At 33.0% G+C, this 20404-nt stretch overlaps 1 protein-coding gene across 2 annotated transcripts; it reads right to left on the bottom strand.

The window, feature by feature from the left end:
• Positions 1-3411: 3411 nt before the first annotated feature.
• Positions 3412-20395, bottom strand: LOC108724690 (facilitated trehalose transporter Tret1). Of its 2 annotated transcripts, none has more exons than XM_018451222.1 (8): positions 20312-20395; positions 11854-11983; positions 10078-10213; positions 6498-6954; positions 5849-6098; positions 5088-5294; positions 4812-5004; positions 3412-4556 (listed from the first exon to the last, which is right to left on the bottom strand). In XM_018451222.1, the coding sequence occupies exons 1-8, from the start codon at positions 20329-20331 to the stop codon at positions 4324-4326; spliced, it is 1626 nt and encodes a 541-aa protein (XP_018306724.1). In that variant the 5' UTR covers positions 20332-20395; the 3' UTR covers positions 3412-4323. The 2 variants fall into 2 exon arrangements, with proteins under 2 accessions (XP_018306724.1, XP_018306725.1); XM_018451223.1 differs by lacking the exon at positions 20312-20395 and adding an exon at positions 16234-16324.
• Between the last annotated feature and the right edge of the window lie 9 nt (positions 20396-20404).

The following is a 20404-nucleotide window of genomic DNA, read 5'->3' as shown; positions in this document are numbered from 1 at the left end:
ATAATTTTGCTAATAAGCATCTCATAAGAATAATTTGATGTTAATAAAAATCTTAAAATCTGCAAATAATTTCCAGAATTGGATACTTATATAAATTTGCACTGAAATACTTAAGCACTAAGATCCGCTTTGTGTGACCGAAAATGTGTAGAATTATTTCCCTCAATTGATCTAATCTCTCACCATTTATCGGATCGTAATCAAATTAGTAGGAGGAGAGTGTTTTGTATTACAAATGCTTTATTAACTATTTAATATAAACAATGACATCGTGTATATAGTAGTAGAAGCTTGTATAACGATACGTAAAACGATACAAATGTACATCGACCTAAATATCATCGCGTATACATGAAGAAGAATGGCAGAACGAAGAGAAAACGGAGGAGAAATCTCTCGTTGTTCCAAATTCACGTGTTTTTGCGACAGCGGTCTCGTCAACTTTTCAAAAATTTCTGACTGTTATAACGCAAGCATATCGAAAAAGTATCGCGAGTCACAAAAACGCTAGATCTTTTGTATCGCTCTTTCCGCGAACGAATACGAAGTTTCTCGCTACGGATAAATTAAGTATTAAAGTTTGTCCATTTTGCGGGAAAACAAAAAAAAAATAAAGTGGAAAACGATATCACATGCAATAAAAGTAGATAATCGATGGCCGGCTGCATCGAGCTTGGCGTCATCGATTCTTCGTCCGTTCTTATAGGAACGATCGATTGAACGATGATCAAACATAGGGTGCTATTCATAGTCCTTCAGAGAAAATTGGAAACTAGAAATAGATCTAAGATTATGATCTAAGAGCTTACGTCTTAGGTTGAATCCTTAAGTTCAATCTTTAGATTCCATTCAACTGATTCAATCAATATAATGATCGATAATCTTCTCAAAATGAGTGATTATATTAAATATAAGATTAGACTATGAATATATCACCCATAATCGCGATGAAACTGGCCATCAGTCGGAGATGAAACTTATTTTGCAAAAGCGTAGTGGAACGGCACGTCGCCAACGCGAGCCGAAAATTATAGGAGGTTTGTCTCTTATTGTAACTTATCACATTCGTATATGGCATATATCGTGTATTTCAACGTATAAAAATATAAAATTCGATTCGCCGATTGGATCCTTCCAATCTGTCGACGAGTGCCGTCCGTCACGGGTTTACATGACGATTTCCTTTCTCAAGTCTATTTAGACGGAACGATTTTGTATAAAACCATCTGAACCACGTAACAATTTATTGATTTACTATTTGATTACAATTAAATTATACAGTGGAGTTATTTTTTATTTACAAATTTGATTGTCAACACGTGAGTAACAAATGTGATTGTATTCATGTTGCTGTTTTTCGTTGAAATGTCCGCACGATGAATGAAATATGAATGTTGTAAATTCTTCTGTTTTGTGACCACATGAAAAGAACGGTTTTGTTGAAGTATTTCAAAAATTTATTTATCCAGACAACATCCAAAATCAAGACGTAAGATCTCTAAAAGATGTCTTGTGTCCCGATTTTGTGTTGTCTGGCTAGATACAGATGAAAATAATTATATTGAACCATTTAAATAATTATATTAGAGACGATCAAGCTAATTGTTAAGATTTTTGCAGCATTAATTATTATCACGAGTATCCTACATAATTATTTTGATGGTCCAACTAATTATTTTTAGATCTGTATTAACCTAGTTCTTCTATGATTCAGCAAAATCGTTCTTTCCGTGCACCGTTGCGAGCGCTACTTTTTTTAACAACGTCTCGCTCCGTCTAAATGATCCTTAATGACGTTAAACTAAATATTTCTTGAATGATCTAAGTATCTGTCCTAAGTAAAGTCCTAAATAAACGCTGAGCGCAAACAAATTATCCGCTCAATAAACTCACTTGATCGCAGCGAATTCGCGAAATATTACACCGAGAACTATTCCAATTTTTTTAAATGAAATCTCGCTCTTTAGAATGAGATGAACTCTTTAATGAGGAATCAATTCTTTAGAGAGAGATTTTATTTCAAAGTATTTAGAAAGAAGGAATGCTCGATCGAAAAATTTACTACAAATCGCTGTACATTTTTTATCTATCGCAGACTAAAGTTTCAGCGGCACAATCGCATTGTTCAACTAACTGAACACATTTAGTTGTTTGCAGATTTGATTAATTCAACAAATTTTATTTAATCGAATTTAACCGTAGTCTGTTTAACATTGAACAGCTTATTAAGCAGACTAAGGTTAAATTCAATTAAATAAAATTTGTTGAATTAACCAAATTCCCAAACAACTATACTGTTAAAAATGTCATGAAATTTCATGAACTTTTAATATACAATGGTAAATGATATTTAAATCACTCGTAACTGAAACGATATTTAATGTATATGTTAATAAAATTAAATTCAAGTAAATTAAAATATATAAGTGTATTTTGAAATTTATAATATACTTTTAGTATACGGAGATAAATAATATTTCAATTCACTGTAAATTAAGTAAACTTTAATGTACACGTTCATTAAATTTTGGTGCTTTCCGCGGCGATTGTGAAACAAACCCATCAACTGTTTTTTTATTGATTTCTAGACTATTCTGGACACCCGCTTGTATCGAGATTATGATTGCCGTGGAAAGTGCTATGTTTATTAGTGCATATTGTGAATATAAGAATGTAAGTACATCAATGTAAATATAATGTTGATTCTATAATGAATCGGTAGTCGGTCTTATCGATGAATCGCGGTGAAATTGGTCGACAGTTGACTTGTACGACTAACAATAAGATTATAACCGATTTTCTTAAGTCTGGTCAAATTCGACTTTATTCCTTCCCATTACTCAAGCTAAACGACTTGCTGTATAATTAACAGCTTGTAGATGGGAAAAATCATAGTCACCTATTTAGATTAAGGCTGGTTAAGATTTGAGATTTTTCTGACTCATTGTAGAATCAACATTGTACTTCCATTGATGAGTTCACATTCTTATAATCTTATATGTATATGAAAGTATTATATATGCTTGTAATTTACAGTGACTTTTAGCTGACGCTGCCATATACACACACACACACACACACACACACACACACACACACACACACACACCCCATGTAAAAGTAATGAACATGTAAATTAAATTCAATAAAAGTATATACATTAAAAGTAACACATATGTTAATGAAATTTAAAACATCAGTAAATGAATATTCATATATATATAACATTCATTATTTTTCATTGACGGACTTAAACCAAGCTTCCTTTACATGTTAATTAAAAGTCATTAAGAAAAATTTCTAACAGTGTAAATGTGTTCAGTTAGTTGAACAAATTTTTTTTCTCAGTGTACGCATTCGTTGATTACTCGATATATTATTCAAATATTTAATATATTAAATTTTCGCGGTTTTAAATCGTCTATGTTAATGTTCGTAGAGATCGTAAATTATTTAATCTTCCCGGGATTGAACCGTTACGCCATTGAAGTAAAACTGCGGCAAAAACGAGTGACAGTTTAGAAAGCGGAAAATTCTTTATCGCGATCAATTCTGTGATCTACGCGACATCAGATCGGCATTATAATACTGTAACGATAATCCTCATGCGAAATTCTCGTAGGAAAAGAAAATTGGAGGCACTATGCTTGGACGCTCTCGCGCGAAGCGTTTACGATTCTTTGCTAAAAACGCAAGTCTCGCATTTTTTTTCCGCGCGGTGTATTATCTCCCTCTTTTTTTCTCTCTCATTACATAATAACGTTACATTAATAATATTGTACATCTCGACGTGTTTTATCAGCTCTAGTTCGACGAGGAACGAAACATTGGAGAAACATTTTTCGTTGGCTTCGCTTTATTCGTACATACATATACACCGTACGAAAACGCGTGTGTCACACGTGAACGTTTAGATCAAACTCTAAATTATATAATTATAAGTGAGAATAAATGAAAGCAACGAGGCGCGAAATTATGTTCGCTAAGATTTAGCTTCGCACTTCATTTATTGTCCCGTTCGTAAAGTTGTGCCACTCTTCCAAATATTCCAAATATTCGGTTGTCTCGCCAGATATGATTCACGTCGAATGAATAAACTAGTTATATCATTTTTTATCAAAATGGTATTTTGCGCAGCTAAATATGTCTCGGGTGTGCGGTTTATCGCACACAGTTAGAAAATTGGTCGCGTAAGAATTAATGCTAGTTGCATGATTTTTTTTTTTTTAATACTTCGTTCACTTTCTCCGAGACATCTTGAACTCTGCGTTCATACAAAATTCGCGTATCATTATAAAAGAATGAAGAGAAAAGTAAGAGAGCTTAAACGTTCTGTACTGTTTTCGGATTGAGCGGCTCGGTCGCCTTCTGCTGAGCTCTTCTTGCGGCTCGCCGCTTCTTGTCCTTCGCCTCCGCTCCCAAGGCCAGAAAATTGTTGTGAAAGTACTCCTCAATCTCTGACAGCTTCTTCCCGTGCGTCTCCGGCAGCAATAGCCACACGAAAATAGCCGCCCCCACGGAAACGCCGGCAAAGAAATACTGCACCGCATACGCACCTTGAAATAGAAGAATTTTCTTAGCCAAGTTTGTCTATATATATAACTATTTTGTGAGATACATGATTCTCTAGCCTTAATTTTTAGTGAAATAATGACTGAATTAAGCATTCCGATTAGATAAAAAGAATAAGAGAAATGTAAAATAGAAAAGTATATCAAAGTAATTGGAATGTGGAAGAGACGTTGCAAATAAGATATCACAATATGATAATCATAAGTTTGAGATATAAATACACATTTCAAATGTCGTACCTCCTAGGAAAACTTGCAAGCTTCTATAGCTCTGCAACGCGGCGAACATGAGTAGATTGGCTATAGAATAACTGATGGAATGGGCGATCCCACGGATTTCGGTCGGGAACAATTCCGCCGTCATAGTCCATGGAATGGTCAACATTCCGACCATCGATGTGCACACGTAAAGTAGCAGGCAAGCCACTGGTACCTGCGAGCATTACGTCATATTTTGTCACGTGCTTTAAAAATTAAATTTAACAAAATTATACGAGAAACAATCCTAGAACTTACCCAGAACCCGCTGCGATCACCGTTCTTAATGTTCAGCGTGAAATAACCGGAGACGATCATACACAGAGCCATCCCGATGGATGATATAATACACAACGATCGTCTCTTGTATCGCCTCAATAACCAAGTGTTCACCATGGAGCACAGGAAACGCGTCAGGCCCACCAAAATTGATGCTAAATACGCATCTACACCCGCACCCACTTCCTGAAAATTGTAGCAAGTTCTGATCTATCGTTATCACATGGAAATTTTGCTCAAGTATCTAAAAACATTAGTTGTATACAGATTCGAAAATATTTTTGTTGGACTATCAAAATAATGTAAAACACTAAAACTAGTTGCTAGAATATTAAAACTTTTTGCAGCATTACTCATCATGTTTGAGATTCTTACGTAATTACTTTGATAGTCAAACAAAATTATTTTTAGATCTGTAACTAATTAAATTTTTGATACATTAGCAAAATCGTGTTATCAGTTATAAATCAGTTATAAATCAGCAAAATCAGTTATAAATCGATCATCAATAAACAAAATTCCAAATAGAACACAAATTTTCATGATATCAAAATGACTACTGAAAGTCATTTTTTAATTAATTACAATTCTTTTTAACGTCATTTTGACGTTGTCATAATATTATAAGTTGTTATCATTACGTAATGTACATAAATTATAACTGAATACAATTTATAAAATACGGAAGAACAAGATGCATAAATTTATTGGATATGCATATATAAATATCTTTCAATTACTTGGAACCAAGTCACTGCGTAGAACAGCGTGATATAAATTCCGGAAAACTGCTGAAATGAGAAGAACAGGAAGAGTATCGCCATAGGTTTCCATCCAGTCGGTTTAAGAAATCCTCGCCATTTATTGACCGCGCTACCGTGTTTGCTCCGTCGTTGTTCGTTCAATTTAATTTCGTGTTCCTTCACAATATTGGTAAATTGCGCCAGAGCCACCGATGTCTTGCTTTCCGATGTCTCATTCCTGTAAAGCCTACGGAAGGCAAAATTATCAATTATTTACATGGATGTTAAAAATAAGAGACTGCAAAGCCTTGAGACAATCTTAAACATTTATTTTGAAGAGCAATTTAATTAATTAGTAAATATCAACTCCTGTTTAGTTTTCAAATTATTAGCTCTCAGGTGAGAAGTGAAAGCGTTTATTGTTACACTGAGCAAAATTTCTGGTTAAAAATGGACGAACCAGAAGATTCTGATGAATCAAAATTTTGGTTATCTCAATTAGAATTATAATATAATCAATCAAGAAATTCGAATTTGTCCATGTTTAACTAGAATTTTAATTAATGCAATCAGACTCTTTCCAATATAGTTTTATTGCTTGATGTCCATACAAATTTTGTCATTTAATAATCGGATTAAATTGTACCTGTCCAGAGATTTCTTGGCATCTTCTTTGCGGCCCTTCGAGATAAGCCAGACGGGCGACTCTGGCACCAGAAATTGCACCATGAAAATGGGTATAAACGAGTAGGCGGTGCTGAGGTAAGCGACTATGTCCCATCTTATGTAAGCACCCTTCAGATAGCACAGCACCATGCCGAATGATGCCAGCGTTGGTCCAAATGAGATCAAGGATCCACGGAGTTCCGGCCTGGCTACCTCAGTGATGTAGACGATCGCTGGCGAAGTCATCAGGGCGGTCGCTAATCCGGTTAACAAACGACCGACTAGTAACATCGATATATTGGTCGATGCGCCAATTAGGATCCAACCGATCAAAGAGGGAATCGCACCGATCTGCAGAGTTCTCACTCGACCAAACGTTTCCATCAGGAAGCCCCCTATTAAGGCACCAACTGGTGCACTTACGACGGCCAGACTGGCTGAAAGGTCGGATCGATTATTATATATTATTTATCGATATATTATTTATTTTGCACTCCCTCGTTTCGCGTCCTTACTCTTTAATTCATACGAATTTTCTCGTTATACGAGTATTTTATATCTTACTTTATTATTAGTTCAGCGTATTTTAAGGCATTAGATATGTAGATATTCCTATCCGCCATTTTGGTTCTACTTGATTGTCATAGTACGATTAGTGACAAAGGTAAATGTTAATTAAGAAGAGTCCGTTCACCTCAAATTATGATAAAAATACACTAAATCGATGCGTTTTCGAGTAAAAATAAAAATTTGACAAGAAAAAAGTGTCATTCTGCTCCGCAAATATCCGAGATATTAATCCTTAAAGTGGACGACTTTTCGGGTTATCAGGAAATCTGTCACAGCAGTGGTTCACGCGTTAAAAACACAAATTCACTGCTTTTAAAATACAAATTCACTACTTTAGCAGAGAATTTATGTTTTTAAAGCATGGTGAACCACTGTTATAACAGATTTTCTAACCGGAATGGTCGTCGACTTTAAGGATTAATATCTCGGCTCGCAGAACAAAGAGACACTTTTTTCTTGTTAAATCTTTATTCTTATGCGAAAACGCATCGATTCAGTGTATTTTTATCAAAATTTGGGCTCTTCTTAACATATACCTTTGTCACTAATCGTACTATAATCTATCAATCAAGTCGAACGAAGATGGCGGATGAGAATACCTGTTAGAAATTTCTTAATAACTTTTAATTAACATGTAAAAGAAGCTTGGTTCAAGCCTGTCAATGAAAAATAATGAATGTTGTATATGAATATTCATTTACTGATGTCTTAAATTTCATTAACATATGTGTTACTTTTAATATATATATATATTTTTATTGAATTTAATATACATGTTCATTACTTTTACATGGGATGTATGTATGTGTGTGTGTGTGTTTGTGTGTGTGTGTGTGTGTGTGTATTTCACGCATATCGCAGCGTCAGCTAAAAGTCACTGCAAAGTACAAGCATATATAATACTTTCATATACATATAAGAATATAAGAATGTGAATTCATCAATGGAAGTACAATGTTGATTCTACAATGAGTCAGAAAAATTTCAAGTCTTAACCAGTTTTAACCTTAATAGGTGACTATGATTTTTCCCATCTACAAGCTGTTAATTATACAGCAAGCCATTTAGCTCGATTAAGGGAATTAATGGGAAGGAATAAAGTCGAATTTGACCAGACTTAAGAAAATCGGTTATAATCTTATTGTTAGTCGTACAAGTCGACTGTTGACCAATTTCACCGCGATTCATTATAGAATCAACATTATACTTACAGCCATTGACAAAATTATTAGGCACCCTTGCTTTTTCTAAATTTTTCACAACTGAATGTGCATAAGCTCTCTATTTGCGTGTTGTTTTCATGCTACTGACTTTGTGAGAAGGTCAAGCAACTGAGGCATATAAGTTTCTTAGAGAAATGATAATATGTACAAAACTGTTTAGTGTGCATTTCGACTTCGAATAATACGAATTTGAATGGCCACCACAGAGTCCAGATCTCAATCCAATTGAGCATCTATGGGCTCATTTGAAGAAACATGTCCGCGCTCGCAAGTGCACTTCAATTACTGAGCTCAAGAAAGCGATTTTCGAAGAATGGGAGAAAATATCACCTACTATATGCGAAAGATTAGTACATAGCTTACCTAAAAGAATAGCAGAAGTCATAAAAAATAATGGCGGACCAAGCAAATATTAGTTTATATGATTATTTAAGAAATAAATGATAACATTTATAAAGATAGTGTTATTTATTTCCTTATAAATTGAAGAAATTGTTAAATAAATAAGGTGCCTAATAATTTTGTCAATGGCTGTACATTGATGTACTTACATTCTTATATTCACAATATGCACTAATAAACATAGCACTTTCTGGTAATCATAATCTCGATACAAGCGGGTGTCCAGAAATAGTCTAGAAATCAATAAAAACAGTTGATGGGTTTGTTTCGCACAATCACCGCGGAAAGCGTCAAAATTTAATGAACATGTATAATACATTAAACTTAATTTACACAGTGAATTGAAATATTATTTATCTCCGTATATTAAAAGTATATTAAATTTCAATACACCTATATATTTTAATTTACTTGAATTTAATTTCATTAACATATACATTAAATATCATTTACCATTGTATATTAAAAGTTCATGAAATTTCATGACATTTTTAACAGTGTACATATCTAGTGCCTTACGTATTTTTAGGTATATTTTTCCAGATTATCGTATAACAGCTACTTTTTAATTTTTTACATATGCAGAACATATCACGATAACATTAGAATAACATTAAATCGTGACTAAGTTAATGTTATTTTAACGTCAAAATGACGTTAAAGCGAATCGTGAGTGGTCGAAAAATAATTTAATAATCATTTTGAAGCCATTTTGATGATATTTTATGATAACTTTCGTTCTGCTTGAATACGTCTCAATAAAATCATATTCGAATGATCGATAACACAAGAGCTCGATTAGCTAGACTGAAAATTTGTATAGGTATAGGAAAAAAACAATCTTCTCCGTTGTCGCGAGAAGATTGCTATGCCGATGAGCTTAGATTGATCTTGCGTAACGCGAATTTAATCAGAGCACGAAGATCGAACGGGCAACTGCCTCTCATGCAACACAGACACGCACGGCAACGTCACGTAGTTTTCTTCTGATAATTACAACTTTTACGTAATACTCTTGTGACCATACTTTGTCAATAAGAGAAGATAACTAACTGTCGATATTAATTTTGCGCGAAACTGACGCTACATTTATAATAGCTCATTTATTTTACGATAAACGTATCTAACTTATATAACTATAACTACTATAAGTAGATTATTATCTCGCATCGTCATTGTTTTGAGTACTTATGATTGTATTATTCACAGAAAGAGACGATCAAGTGATTATCATAATTCGTAATTGATATTACGTGAGTAATCTCTAAGTTGAATAAAGCGATTTGCGACACATTACACTATTATCACTTTTATCTTTACTGCCACATATACATATATTTGTGCAATACATATATTTGTACTCACCTATCCAGGAAGTTTGTTCGCGCGTAGCATGTACCTTCGCGTTTTCCTTCTCGAGATGAGGAATGAGAGTTGCTGAATATGCCATGGTGAAGCCCACCGCTATGTGGAAAGACGCTGCGATGATGCAGGCAGCAATCTGCGAAGGTTGAAAAGCGTTGTGCAGTTTCCGCAAATTGCACATTTCACCTTGGCTTTCTACTTTATTGTGATACTTTTAAGATCCGCGAAACAAACGAATGAACGAGAACGAACTCATTTTTTTATTTGAATATCTTTTCATTATAATTTCTTTAAGGGTGCGTTCAGGGAGACATTATTCGCGCTATGGACGCAAACGCTACCAACACTGTTCGTAGAGCCAATAACGTTGGTAAGTTCCATGAACGATTCTAACGAGCGTTGGTAGCGTTTAATGTAGAGGATTTTGTTCCCAAGCATCGACGACACCGACTAAACTTTTCTCCCTTTACAATTTCGTAGAGTAAACGTACGTAATAAGTCTATAGTACTCGCAGTGAATAAAGCGGTGTCTACAATGAGATTTTATGGCGTAAAATTCGAGTGTTTTCCTCATTCGACCGTGATTAATCAATTTCTTATGGCTTAAGGTTTAAAGCTTAAATTTTACGCTTTAAAATTTTATTGTAGACGCCATTTTATGAAACACAGCCTAAATTTTAATGTACAGAGAACCTATGGACAACTTAGGAACGTATATAAACTATAACGATTGTTAAAACAACATTCGACCTATGTGCGATAATACAGCAGTGCTGTTCACAGAGCTTGCAAACGCTAACGCTACCAATACACTACCTTGGAAGGAATAGCGTTGATAGCGCGCAGTTGTGACGTAACACACTACCATTATAGCGTTTTTCACTGGCAAAACTGGTGCGCACTCAGTGCATATTAAAGCTACACTAAAACTACACTAACAGTAAAACTACACTAACTTAATTTGAATGTAAAAGTGAGATATCTTAATAAAATATGTATATTTTATTAATTGTATATTGTATATTTTATCAAATATCACAATAAAATATATTGAGGATTTCGCGGTTTAATTCGTTTCTATATTTTTATTGAACGTACATTTTTACATCGATTGTACAACGGCTTTAAAGTGTATTGAGTGCGCACCAGCTCTGCCAGTGAAAAACGCTATTAGTGACATCACCATCGTGTTTGTTAGCGCTATCTGCAGCTCCACGAACAGTTTGTAGCGTTAAATAGCACGTATAGTGTCTCTCCGAACGCACCCTAAGATGTCGATAAATTTTTCTCAAAAGATATTATTTAAAAAAATATATATTATTAACCAGAATGCAAAAAAAATTCTGTTATTAAATCTAATTTAATGATCAAATACTATTTAAGCAGAAGGTCATATACGGAAAAATGGTTTTGCTAAAGTATCTAAAAATTTTACTAAATACAGATCTTACTAAATACACATTTTACTAAATACAGATCTAAAAGTAATTTTGTTGGATCATTAAAATAATTACAGAAAATATGTAAGCATTGATAACAACGCTACAAAAAGTTTTAACATTCTAACAACTTGTTTGAACGTTATAATTACTTTGATGGTCGACCCGAAATAATTTTCAGATTCATGTCTAGCTAAATTTTTGGATATTTCAGCAAAATTTCTTCCGTTCTTTCTACGTAGCTTTTGTAAAGCTTTTCTTTCATGGAAAACGTGTTATCACTCGAAAATAGAACGAAGTAATTATCCTCTCTCTTCTTGGAATATATAATTGATACCTCTCGGATGGCATTTCTAAGGTTCGTCGGTTCGACGAAACCTTTGTTGAGACTCCGGCTCGAGACGATCGCATCTTTAAAGCACTCTCGCTCATTTTCTTCGATGTTCTTCGACGCCTCTCGCTCCACGCTGAAACACAATAGGGTGTCATCGATCGTCACAAATAAACCAAGAACTAACGTTGTTAGTACTGACGCGAATTTTACCGGCTCATTTTTTACTGTTTTTCGTATTTTTTTTTTCGAACTCATTGCAATTTACGATAATTGTTATACTTATGTGTCACGCGCGCGTTCGATGTTTTGGCATGCCATTTAAGTGACGACGCAACATATCATCTTGTCTGTGTTCATTTAAATCATGGTTACAGTCCATAAATATTTATCACGCCGATAATATCCTCGGCTATGTGTTTTGATTTCTCGCGAGTTTCGTATATCAAAACGCAATTCACAATCGATAGCAATGCATAGTCCTTAAAATTAAATTAAATACAAACTGATACGATTAAGTTGTGTCACATCCGTTGTAATGTTGCAATAAATGATACTTGAACATTTCTTGATAACAACTTCTTGACAACACGCGATGATTTATTTTTTATTGATAAATATAACATTTATGCTTGATAATGCTATATAAGTTTAAATGTAAGACACTTAAACTGGTTGTAAAAACTGTTTTGCAGTGCTGTTCATTATGCTCGAAATTTCTAAGTAATTATTTTTAGATCTGTGACTAAATTTTTGTATACATCAGCAAAATCGTTCTTTCCGTACACGCTATTTTTGCAATCGATTTTTATCAATATTTTTCTATTCTATTCTCGATTTTATTTTTTATTTGACACATGTTTCTAAACAGTTCAGTAAAAATGTCTAATCTATTACGAAGTTGCAACAAGCCAATGCTGTATTTATGGCGCTATTTCGCTCGCAGCTTGACGTACGAAAAAGCCACGTAATTTTTAGAAGCAACACAACTTATATTAAGTAAAGATATGTGTTTATCGATTTCTGTTTTCTCTCGTAAACATTTCCTAAGCTTCAAACCTATTACATGAATTACGGAAACTGGTTTCTCTCTGAAATAGGTCTAACAGCTGTCCAGCTAAACTGTTTAACAGCGTGTCCTTCGTAATAGTTCCAAATTTTCACATGCAGTTTCAAGTACAATTGTCGTACTTGTGATATTTATTTGCAATAAAATTTATCTATAGCAATAAAATTAATAATCTTGTGTCATTACGAAACAAAAGGAGAAAAATTGATGTAAAATATATACGGGGGGGGGGGGGGTGGGGGTAAAGAAATTATGTTTATTAAATGAATAACTCTTATTGTTGATCGAATATTCTGATAATTTATGTATTATTGCTTGTTGTTTACATTGAAGATGACCCGATCGGTATCGAAACGTTTGTATGTATGAAAGTTTATTAAATATTCTTTATGTTGTAACTGGCTCGTAGCCCTTCTTTTAACTATTGTCTTATTGTTGACTTATAGCTTTTTTAAAATTCGGATATTTAAACAATAAATGTTAATACATAGTATAAATTTAAAAACGAAAAGATAAAGGGCATAAACCACGAACGCAAGATAGTAGTATTTTATATTTGATTTACAATAAAATATAGTCGAATTACACATAATATTAAATATAGACGTTTCGGCCTTAAATTAGGCCATCTTCAGTATATAAGAAGTTAGTAAATTTTTCATGCAACGGACAGCTAATCTGAGTTTATTTTCTCATAACATGTCTAATTATTGATTACGCAAGAACGCTTACGGCATAAACTACGAACGCAAGATATAAAATATCTCGTAAACTATTGGTTTTTTTATATTGCTACCTTAATACTTTTATATGCAGAATAATTAAAGGAATCATATTATGTAAAAGAATTCATATAATTCCATTTAAAAAAATGAAGTTGACCTTCAAATTTTCTAGGCGCCGCCACCTGAGAAAAAATGTTCATCTTCATGCGATGCCCCTCTCGAAACCAAACAATTTTTATTTCAAGCATTTCTTCCTATCTTGAAAACTGTGAGTGTTATTCGGGTGGCCGGTCTTAAGTGGGACACTCTGTATATTAAATATCCAGAATATATTATTCATCATTAATTAATAATATGAATTTTAATTTTTATATTGCAAGTTTGACCATGAGTCTTTCTAAGAATGACAATTTTCTTCACACGGGCACTTAGCTAACAATTAATTTACACGAATAAAACGTTTAAAAACGCTTCTCGTTAAATGAACGTTTGTTCTCAGTTAAAAAGCGACGATCTTGGTTAGATACAATTATACACTTCATGCGAATTAACGCGCGTTAATTGTCATATTATTGAACACAGTTGAATCTGGTTTCTAGCCGTGACTTTAACAAGTTGGAAGGCAAACAGATTACAGTTTAACAAATCTATTTATAACAGCTCTTTTTAGGTTTAGTTTCATCAAGTTTCATCAAGTATTTTTTTAAATTCCAATGATTACTTTGTATTAGACAATTCAATCAAATAGTATTTTACGGTGCTATATAGATTATATATTAGATATAAAATTTTTTATGAAAACAGTTTCTACATTTTTCAACTCATTATGCAACTCCACAAAATTTTCATGTATAAAGATTTTAAACAATTATGTACTACACTGAAAAAAATGTATGTAATTTTACATGGAAATTACATGTTCATGACTGGAAAATTGCCTAAATATGATTGGAAATTTACAATTTCCAGTAAATTTCTAAGCATATTTATGTAATTTAGATAATTTTCCAGCCATATACATACAATTTCCATGTAAAATTACATGCATTTTTTTCAGTGTACTTTGAATATTGCTCTCTCCCTTATGTGATAAGTAATAAATATAATGTAGGTAATCAATTAATACAGTACATGTTATTACAAATTATTTTTATATCCAATTTAAAAAATGATAATTTTTCTACGGAATTGGATTTTTATTATGCCTTCAAGGTCGAAACGTTTTCATTTATTCGACGGAGATAAAATCATATATATATTGCGGTGATTATATCATTAAGAAATCCATACATACAGATAATGACTATGTTCCTCAATCATCGCAATTACTGCGATTATACGTCAGGGAACACAATGATTTTCATAATGCATTATTTTTTGCTTAATATTTTCTTAAAATAGTTTTAAGTTCGTCATTTTCTTTCTCGTCACGAATCTATTTTCGATAAGGTCACGCTCGTAACTTCTCCGAACATCATACGAAAAGTACGCGCAATGCAGAATACTGAATAAAACTGCCTCAATTAAATATTTGATTATCCTATATCCAGATGTTCAATATTTTATTTAAGAGCTGAATTCGAAACTCAAAAATGTTTTGCATTCGTATACCGTGCGCTTTATCGCACGAAGTGAGTAGAAAAATCTCAAATTGACTCATATTCGCGAAGCAAATCCACACACCCAGAGAAAGGTTTCTTTCATTCAAAGAAATGTTTTTTTGCTATACGGTTAAAGAAAAAATTTCTTTGATTTGAACGTCATTTCTTTGATTTGAAAATAATTTTTTCTTTAACCGTATAGCAAAGAAACATTTCTTTAAATCGAAGAAACTTATCTCTGGGTCCAAAGTTTACACTCGCTGAACCGGTGTTCTTCGCGAACAATATGCTTAGATACTTGAACTAAATACAACTCGTTGTCATGCCGGTCCTCATTTTTCTGATACCCAGAATAGGGTTCTCTCAGAAGGCCAGACCAAAATTGTTATTCACGGGCTACATTCTTTATTCAGTGTGGCTCGTGATTTCTTCTACTAACAATAAGTTAAGTCAATACATATCGCGACAATACCGAGGTTTTCGTGGAATTCGTGCACCGAAAAAAAAATTTGCAGATTTTAAATAAATATTTACTTCAATAATACTAACGAAATATTTATTTCGTTAGTATTATAATAAATATTTATTCAAAATAAGACAGTTATGTTTAAATCAAAATATATGTTTACATTTAGTAAATATTTCGTTAGTACTATTGGAGTAAATATTTATTTAAAATCTGCAAATTTTTTTCTGCGTGCGGTACGTGGCAGACGTATGTAAGTAAATTGTTGGCTCTTAAAATATCGATTCTATTTATGAAGACATGTCGACTCATGCAGACACAAGGTGGTCACTTTACATCTTTTACGGCGGTCTATACATCATGTAAATTTTTTATACCACTTCCGCAATAGTTGCATTGTTATTACAAGCGTGCGCTTGCGGCAAGAGCCGTTTGACATTTCCCATGAACGAAAGGCGGGGTAGCCATTTCACTTCGCTACATGTCGTCATCGGGGGGGACTAATTACTACAGCTGACTACGTACTTTGCGTGTTGTTGGGGTTTATCTTCATTCACGGGGCTTATGACGGCATTTCTTGCTTATTTAACTGCTTGCATTTTTTTTTTAAATTATTTTAGACCCATTTCCACAACTCACAATTAATTTTTAATGATCTGATTAATTCAACTTATTTCTCATCTCTTTCCAATTCAAGAAATGGAAAGAGATGAGGACTAGATTGAATTTGGTTAAGAGTTAACCGTGAGTTGTGGAACCAAGCTTTATAATATGTTACGATTGCAGTCTTTGATAACAGCGGATTTATTATTCCACGCGGATTCTGTCGTCGCGAATCGCTGCTACTGTTTGGAAGGATCTTTCGCGGGATCATTTTACGGTTGCGTCGGCTAAAAGTAGACGCGTTATTCGAAGTGGCGTAACCACTCACGGCATTAACCTTGGCCCTGATTCAACAAAGATAGTAATAATGCTAGCGTGACATAAGCAGACAAATAAATCGTGGACATGTCTTGGCTTGTGTCTTAGTTGCTGTTTTCCGGTCAACATATTTTATTCTACGCGAATATATCTCGTTAATATGCGAAAATCAAAATCTGAATCAAGACAGAAATCAAATGTATAAAAAGGACAATTTGCAATGCAAAACACGCAGGTGAATAGTTACGAATTTTACGAATGTCATATTACATTAAACGCCGTTATCGATAACGCCCATATATGATGCGATAAATAGATCTAATATCGATGAAAGCACGATTAAATTACAAAATTCCTGGATCTGTGTAAGCAATCGAATTATATTAAGTGTGATCTCGTGATAAGGCACAAAGTGTCACATCGCCTACATACGTTTATTGAGAATACATTTTCCTACCTGTTATCCTATCGATTAAACAGTTCGTAGCCCGATAATAAAATTTGCGAGATGAACGCAACCAAATCCGCGTTTCCTGTATGAAACACTCACGAGAATACTTACTTCATAACGCAATTTCCTTTCATTCCGACTAAGGATGATCATTTTCTGTGCAACGATCACGCACACGAGTTACATATTACATCATCGATTTCACATGATTTACACATGGCTCTTGTATCAAAACGCAAATTAAAAGGATTTTTTAATTTATTTCAAGCTTATTCACGCCGAGTATGTAAATTTTATAAATGTCATCGATTTGAAAACAACCTTTCTCTTCATACTGACCAGTTTTTTGAAGATTTTGAAAATCGAAGCGCTTATATTCGCGATTACGATGCACGTGGGGAAGAAATATCCACAAACTTCCAATGTAACTCCGACTTTTTTGCGACATTCGAGAGACAATTTGTCACGAGAAACTAACGTCACATGCATTAATTCGGGGTCAAAGATTAACTGGTGAACGATCTCGCAATCGAGTGTCCATTCGCGAGTCCTCCTTTTGACTGCAATCTCAAAATCTATTGTCAATAAATGAAAAATTTTATCTATACTTTACTCACTTGAGGCATTGATTTGAGCATGATTGGGTCCTTCAATCTCTTTTATCTCGATATTGATAATTCAAAATTATTAAATTGTTATTTTATTAGTAGATTGATTATTATTTTATTATAAACTTTGCTTTAATAAAAGCTTTGCTTATTATTTTATTTAATGAGCTTTGTGTATTATTGGCATGTTCCAACTTTGATTTATTATTTTATTATTGAATTATTCGCTATTTTAAAATTTGAAATAAAACTCAACAATTTAAATTCGAAAATCGTTGCTTTATCAACAATGATTTTAGCTATCCACTTTTATACTTGCCGATATCTAAATTTTTAAATTAGCAGAACATAATTATCTTGCTTCTTTCATACGCTTTAATTTCAGTTTTGACATATCGCTCTTTGAGATCTTTTCAAATAATTCGCATAACTCTTTCTATTTATGTAATTATAAAGAACGCGACGAAATCAAATTACAATTTGAGTCATATCTCTTAATAATACTTCAGCTTCACGTCAATGAAACTGATTTCTCGAATAAGTCTTCCTATTAAAGTAGCCGCAAGCAGAAAGTCGTCAGCGTTTGAAAGACATCCATCATGTTTTTCTCGATTTAAAATCATATCTTAACACTTAGGTATGATAATAATCAGACGGAATTTTTCTTACGACTTTACGACGTTCGCGTATTTAGTTGTATTCGAAACTAAATATATTTCCTGCATTTCTATGATGGAAATAAAAGCAAGGAATTCATTTCAAAGAAATTTTCGAGGGTCTTAAAACAACAATTAGGCTGTCGAGATTAGGTACCTCAAGGTTTTTCTGCCAAAATACAAAAGAAAGAACTTTTTGGGAAGATACCTCCTAAATTTTCTAAAGAATACTTGTAAGAATACCTGAACTAATGCGAAGATATTTGGGAGAATTTTTTTTGTGTATAGACATGGAAATGTCGATTGAAATGAAATATCAATATACAGGGTGAGTCATTTTAAGTGACAGATCCAAATATCTCTAAAAATACGCCAGATACAAAAAAATGGTTAGGCAAAAATTGTAGAGGACAACGGGGGACATCTAACTGTGCCAACAGTTTTTATCTTCAGGTCGATTTTCAAGGTTATTTGAAGGTCATGATCATTTTTTTAAATGGAATTATATGAATTTTTTTACATAATATGATTCCTCTAATTATTCTGCATATAAAAGTATTAAGGTAGCGATATCAAAAAACCAATAGTTTACGAGATATTTTATATTTCATTGTGACACATATTGACATAAAATATCATGACCTTCAAATAATCTTGAAAATCGACCTGAAGATAAAAACTGTTGGCACAGTTAGATGTCCCCCGTTGTCCTCTACAATTTTTGCCTAACCATTTTTTTGTATCTGACGTATTTTTGGAGATATTTGGATCTGTCACTTAAAATGACTCACCCTGTATATAGATTACTGCATATCTTTAAGGGCCACTTCGATCCCAATTCCTATTAACTATTTGATAAACTATTAACTATTTGATAATCCATTATGGAATTGGCCAATCTCTCGTTGATAAATGCAATTGGTCAATTTCTGATCGTCGATTAAAGTTAATTAGAGTTGGTCGAAGTGGCCCTTAAAGGTTTATTTTCTCCATAAATAAAAAAAAAAAGGTTTCTAAGAAATTTGTGAAAAAAAACTGTGTAAAAAATACTCAATATCTAAATTAATACGAAGATTAGATATTTTAAGATTTATGTTCTTTTCAACAACGATAAGACAAGTTGAGGTAAAAAAATATTTTTTCAGATTACAACCTATAAAAGAGCTATATACTTCAGAGTTTTGCCATGTGTTACGTATCACATGCCTCAACAAAGAAAAATTCTTACGATCTTAATTCAAAGCTTTTAATTGATCGTTCTCGTACAAATGAATTTTTATTAATGCTTATTTATTCAACGTCAGTTCCCTTTTCTAATAAAAATAAAATCTTTTGTATTTCTTATCGAAATCCAAAGAATTCACATAAATTCGAGATTATTGTCTACATCTGGATCCGTCATCGAAGTTCACCGTTCGTTTCGCTTGTCATCTTTAAATGCTTGCTACACTTTTATATTAATCATTTACGGAAAAAACGGTTTTGCTAAAGTATTTAAAAATTTCGCTGGACACATAAATCTGAAAATAATTTTGTTTACCTGATTTCACCAATGCGCAATGTAATTAACTTTAATCTCGGCTTAACTTACTGTTTATCTTTTTCTAATTCTAAGAATTATTGTAAGAATTCTTAGAATTAGAAAAAGATAAAAAGTTGAACGGAGATTAAAGTTAATCTTACATTGATGAAACCGGATGTTTAAACCTAATCAAACTAATTATATAGGACAAACAAGGTAGAATATCAAAACCTTTTGCAGTATTGCTCATTATGTCCAGTATCTAGCTAATCTTTTAGATACTTAAACAAAATTATTCTTTTCGTGTAGAATTTATAAATCACAGAAAGTACCTCGACGAGAATATTGATTCAGCGAGACAATCGAAGCATAAATGTCCTGCTCGATGTTTTGTAATGGCGAACTCTTCGACGGGAATAAACTTATATAAATAATATATTCTCACCTCAATGAATAAGGATCCATCGTGTTTCTTTGTTCTCAATCGAACTCAACAATTCGGTCAACACGCGTATCTGTCTTATGTTTCTTCTCCTTC

Source organism: Mycetomoellerius zeteki, unplaced genomic scaffold, assembly GCF_001594055.1.
Source record: "Mycetomoellerius zeteki isolate Tzet28-1 unplaced genomic scaffold, Tzet1.0 scaffold31, whole genome shotgun sequence".
In the NCBI taxonomy this organism is placed as follows: Eukaryota; Metazoa; Arthropoda; class Insecta; order Hymenoptera; family Formicidae; genus Mycetomoellerius; species Mycetomoellerius zeteki.
The sequence above is the reverse complement of the archived record's forward strand: the minus strand, read 5'-3'. Positions and strand labels throughout refer to the sequence as shown.

Coding starts and splice junctions, on each gene's coding strand:
- LOC108724690 (XM_018451222.1), bottom strand. CDS start 20,331: ATGGATCCTTATTCATTGAG. Junction 11,984..20,311: donor ATGGATCCTTATTCATTGAG/GTGAGAATATAT, acceptor ATTGTGTTTCAG/CGTGGAGCGAGAGGCGTCGA. Junction 4,557..4,811: donor CTTGCAAGTTTTCCTAGGAG/GTACGACATTTG, acceptor TTCTATTTCAAG/GTGCGTATGCGGTGCAGTAT.